A 5,006-nucleotide genomic window follows, 5' to 3' on the forward strand; every position below is an offset into this window, starting at 1 on the left:
TTGACCGTCGGAGGGTCCCCGCCGGAGTCACCTCCGGTCAGTGCGAACTTTCTTTTGCAGGCGCTCGCTCCCGACGATCAGGTGACGAGGGGATTGGCCGCAACAGGTTGGATTGGATGGATTTATATATGTTAATGCTCACTTGGTTATGCACAAGGAGGCAGGAATGCAGCTTAGAAACTTTCATGCACCAGGGAAAACAACGGCCGGTCTAAACAAATTAGGCAAGCACGAGCGCAGCATCCATCACTACATCCTGGCATTGAGACAATCACTATAAGCATCTGCATGCTACAATTATTCGTTCTAAATATTATCTATCTGTGCAAGTAATTTAGCCGTAATGCATGCCTTCTAACGCTGAACTTCCTCGAGTTCTCCTGGTGGTGGAAGGCTGCAAAACAAAACAAGAAGCCAAAGGTGATTGCCAGTTATCATGCATACTTCATCCACTACGCTGGCCAAATGGCATGAGGAGAAGGCCAGATGAGTGTCATTATTACCTGTTGCAGTCGATGGAGGGCGAGATGGTGATGTTGATGTGGACGCCACACAAGCGCGGGAGCGCGGCGGCGCGTGAGAAGTCGACGCCGGGGAAGTTGGGGGCGACGCTCTTGAGGCAGTCGCAGATGGCCACGCGGTCACCCCGGGTGGAGACGGTCCTGTTCAGGGCCGCCACCCCGTCGCAGCACCGTCCGGACGCCACCCACGCCTGGTCTGAGAGGTAGGACATGCATGGCGTGATCGTCTGCATTATCTCGTTGCATGGCGGGGCAGCGGCATACGCCCATGCTCCGGCGGCTGCGAGCACCGCCAGAAGCGCAAGGAGTCGAGCCATGCGAGGAGAGTAGTATAGACTTCTGGAGGGTTAAAAGGACTCGAAGTAAATGTTCTTCTTTGGGGGGTAAGAATTTGAAGTAGAAGATTAAATATTAGGGATGGGGAAGAGAGGAGAGATATATAAAGACAGATGCATTGAAGGTTCGTTGAGTGAGTGGCCATGTATTTGTTGTTGCAGCAGGGGGAATGCCAATGGGAGGTGGTGATGAAAACGGCGTGATGGAAGGGCGTTGCAGTGGGGTGAGTCGCGTGATGGCCCGGAAAGGGTGAATCACCAATCACCACTGGGGGATCCGAGTAATCACCAGTCGCTACTTCGACTGTGTGGCATCCCTTCTTTACTCTACTGAAACATATACGGAAAATACTTCGCCTCCCCCAAAGTCCAGGTCAAGGTCGGTGAACTACCTCAGTTGGCTTCCGTTAATTTGAGTGCCACTCGACCAAGTCGTTGAAGCAAGTTAGCCTCCACCCTAAAGGAGATGGCCCAAAACCTTTCATCCATGCGGTTCACCGAACTTGGTTCACATTGTCAAGGAACAAATTTATTTCATTGTTAAATTGAAACTCCTAAGATCATGTACGTCCTTAAGGCTCCATGTGGCATGTCTCTATTTAATTTTCATGTGCATTGCACGTGCCAGAATCTAGTAAATATTAATTATGAGTCGGTCTTTAAATTTGTTCTAGGAGGAATGTTAATATGTTGAATGGGACTCTGCTTATTTTGATTGCCCTTGTCCCAAGAGGTTGGGTTTGACTTGTTGGGTTTGAGACAGTCACGCCTTGCTAAAAATTTTTAAAGTCCAGTGCCTAACCATCAAAACGAGGTTTTCTTTCTTTTCTTTTTTTTCTTTTCTTTTTTTTTTTTTTCTTTTTTGTTGTGGGTATCGGGCAACAAAAACTTTATTTTAGCTTCCAAGAGTTGCAAATCTATTTATGTACCTGATGGCCACCGGTAATTTGGTGGCTATTTATGTAATTTGTCAGTAATTTGGGTATCTACTTATGTATTCCGTTAAGTGCACGACCAAAATAATTGGCGTGTCGGTATATGAAACTAATTGCTGAAGGCCGTGAGCACCATTACAACAGGGATTGACAAATTAATTAGACCATTGCTGCAGGTATTTACGAAATTAGTAAAGATAATCCTCTCGTTGAAGAAAACTGAAAGTATCCTCACACACCATCAGAGGAAATAGTATGTCCTCTAATATACCTTACATCAAAAAGGAAAGGAAAAAAAACACGAAACTGATAGATAGATCAAATCCTAGAACGAAAAATTGTCCTCCTTGTTTTTATTTCTTGAGATTCAACTCAAAGCCTCCAACAACAGGTTCCACACTTACGCAATCCTGCAAAAATAAATAAATGACCAAAATTACCATCCATATATGACACTTGAAAACACTGTAGAATTAAAAAATAAATAAATAAATAGAACGGAAGGGCAAATGTTAAAACGGTCCTTAGTTAATTTCAATCCTAATAAATTGGAAATAAAGATGGCCCACTCTAAAAAAAACAGAAGGACAAATGTCAAAGCGTTCCTTCGTTAATTTCAATCCTTATAAATTTGAAATTAAGATGGCCCACTTTACATTGCCTCAATTTAATTATGATGCAGTTGGCGTGATTAATGGTCTACCAAATCAATTGGTAAGCTTATAGTGCACTTCTCATCTCTGTTAATGACCGGGCCAAGATATTAAGCATTCATATCTCATTGCAAGCACTTAAATTAGGAAAAATTTTTCGCTGCACCCTGCTGCATTCCCGGAATGAGCAGAAAATTTGGCACATTATGCCCCAAGCGCCGCCTCACACCCTTGTACCGTACAAACATGCACCAAAAGAAACCGATCTGGCCAGCGGCGGAGCTTGACATCCAAGGGAAGGGCAAGATTATAATTTATTAATAATTTTTTAAATAAAATATTTTATAATAAATAATAAAATAAAGATATATATATATTTAAAAATATTATAAAAATATCTATAAATATTTAATTTTATATATAAATAAAAATAAATAAAAAATATTGTCTTATATCATTTTGATTGTATAAAAATCTCAATAATCTCTTCTATATTAAAAGTTGAAGAATAAATGGATAATTATTTTTTTAAAAAAATTATTATTTTTAACAAAAAATTAGTATATAAATTAATTATATGATTTTTTTTCAAACAGGTAGATTCGTAACGTGTGTAAGGCTAAAATATTGAGGAGGCCACCATATATATAAATATATAGATAATAATATTTTGATTTTTTTTTTTGGGAGAAGGTAGTGGCCTTCTTTAGTCCCTCTTATGCTCCGCCAATGGATTTGGCTATCATAGGGTTGGTGCAATTGTTGGTACACCGATAACCACTCTATCTTTTAAAGAACACAACCACACATGCATAAGGTTTCAGATTGTATCTTTCACGTGAAAGAATGATCAACCTCCTTTCGCAATGTAACCGGTTGAATCATGCAATGACCATCTTGAGATCTATTCAAATGGATGGAAGAAAAAATTAGAGTTCTTTAAGATATATGCAATATATGATCCAATGGTTGATGCCGTAAAAGAAGATAAATTATTCTTTCACGTGGAAGATACAGTCCAAATCCATTCGCAAATACATGCACACAGATAGACAGGCAAACAAACATACATGCAAGAAGAGAAAGAGGGAGGGAGAGATTTACGTGGAGCAATCAAATGTGAGGCTGGGAGGGATAACATTGGTGTTGATTCTACACTTGCCGGGAAGGCCAGCAAGACGGCCCGAGTTGATCTTTCCGGCATGAACCAGCATTTTGCGGAGGCAATCACAGATGTCACGACGGAGCTTCGGTGTGGATGCTAGGTCGTTCACGGACTGCACGGCATTGCAGCATTTGGGATCGAGCTGTGGATCGTTGCCCATCACATAAGGTATGCACATGCCGAATGCCGTCTCTGCCAACCCGCAATCCGAGTGTGTATCGGCCGAGACGAGCATTGAAGCCATGGATAGAAGAGCTAGAAGCAGAAGAAGGCGAGCCATACTTTTTTGGCAGTAAGGCAAGGTAGCAATACAAGGGAGCACGATGGAGAAATTTTTGGAAGAAGGAAAAGATGGTGGGTGCTTGAATGTTCTGAACATGGGAACAGCCATATATGTAGGCGGACTTGTTGGACAAATCTTGAGTGATTATTAAAGGCTTCTATTTTCGTTTTTCCTGAAAGAAGACTCGATCAAATCTCTGTGGAATGCCATCAGGCATCAAGCAGAATAAATAGATATGCTGAGCTGTCTACCCTCGAATTAGCTTGTGCAAGAAGTAGAGGCACGCAGTGCGATAGACTGTGTTGGGCCGGGACAGGCCCAAAGCTTTGAAACAAACCATTTAGTACCAAGCAGACGTTACGTTCTCCTTGCCGAATGGAAATACGTTTGAAGGAGCATTACTGCCCTACCTTTCGAAAATTGAAAGTTTTCATCACAATAGGCGGGATGGGCCCAAAGCCTTGAAACAAACCATTTAGTACCAAGCAGGAGTTACGTTCTCCTTGCCGAATGGAAATACATTTGAAGGAGCATTACTGTCCTACCTTTCGAAAATTGAAAGCTCTCATCACAATAGGACACTACGTATAGGAACTAATGACAAATTATGATGGGAAAGGAGCATGGAAAGTGAAGGATTGGTTTGGAAAAGATCAAATCACTTTAAAGATATATATTTTTAATTTATATTAATAAATCAAATTAAATATAGCAAAAGCGGTAGTAACGGTAGTAGTAGATAATGGCAATAGCAGTTTTATTGTTATTGTTCATTGTTGTTGTTGTAATAATTATAATATTGCTATTGTTATACCGTTACCACATATTACCAATAAAAACTTAAAATTAATATAGACTGGCATTAGTTTTCCTCAAATATGTCCGGACATCTAATGGTCGATTATTTGCAATTTTCATATGAACCATACATCGGCTGTCGAAGATGCAAGCGTCGCACCAATCCATCATTCACCATTCCCCAATATACCAATGCAAGCACCAAAAGATGCCTGGAGGCATATGGTTAGGAGCACTGCAATTCATAATTTTGATTGATTGCTTCCAAAAAAATTTCACTATATATTCATCTAGTACAAATTGTTTGTCGGTATTC

General features: G+C 40.7%; 2 protein-coding genes across 2 annotated transcripts; both read right to left on the minus strand.

The window, feature by feature from the left end:
- Positions 1 to 354: 354 nt before the first annotated feature.
- LOC140856329 (non-specific lipid-transfer protein 1-like) lies at positions 355 to 838 on the minus strand. The gene is made up of 2 exons (XM_073253438.1): positions 504 to 838; positions 355 to 394 (listed from the first exon to the last, which is right to left on the minus strand). Exons 1-2 carry the CDS (start codon positions 836 to 838, stop codon positions 355 to 357), a joined length of 375 nt encoding a protein of 124 aa, XP_073109539.1.
- Positions 839 to 1,884: 1,046 nt separating this feature from the next.
- LOC140850984 (non-specific lipid-transfer protein 1-like) lies at positions 1,885 to 4,000 on the minus strand. The gene is made up of 2 exons (XM_073253300.1): positions 3,549 to 4,000; positions 1,885 to 2,201 (listed from the first exon to the last, which is right to left on the minus strand). Exons 1-2 carry the CDS (start codon positions 3,998 to 4,000, stop codon positions 2,192 to 2,194), a joined length of 462 nt encoding a protein of 153 aa, XP_073109401.1. The 3' UTR covers positions 1,885 to 2,191.
- Positions 4,001 to 5,006: the final 1,006 nt, after the last annotated feature.

Source organism: Elaeis guineensis, chromosome 3 (assembly GCF_000442705.2).
Source record: "Elaeis guineensis isolate ETL-2024a chromosome 3, EG11, whole genome shotgun sequence".
Lineage (NCBI taxonomy): Eukaryota > Viridiplantae > Streptophyta > Magnoliopsida > Arecales > Arecaceae > Elaeis > Elaeis guineensis.

Excerpts from the sequence above, each read along its gene's own strand:
- LOC140856329 (XM_073253438.1), bottom strand. The coding sequence starts at position 838 with ATGGCTCGACTCCTTGCGCTTCTGGCGGTGCTCGCAGCCGCCGGAGCA. Across the intron at positions 395-503 it reads CCCTCCATCGACTGCAACAG|CCTTCCACCACCAGGAGAAC; the intron begins GTAATAATGACA and ends TTTGTTTTGCAG.
- LOC140850984 (XM_073253300.1), bottom strand. The coding sequence starts at position 4,000 with ATGGCTGTTCCCATGTTCAGAACATTCAAGCACCCACCATCTTTTCCT.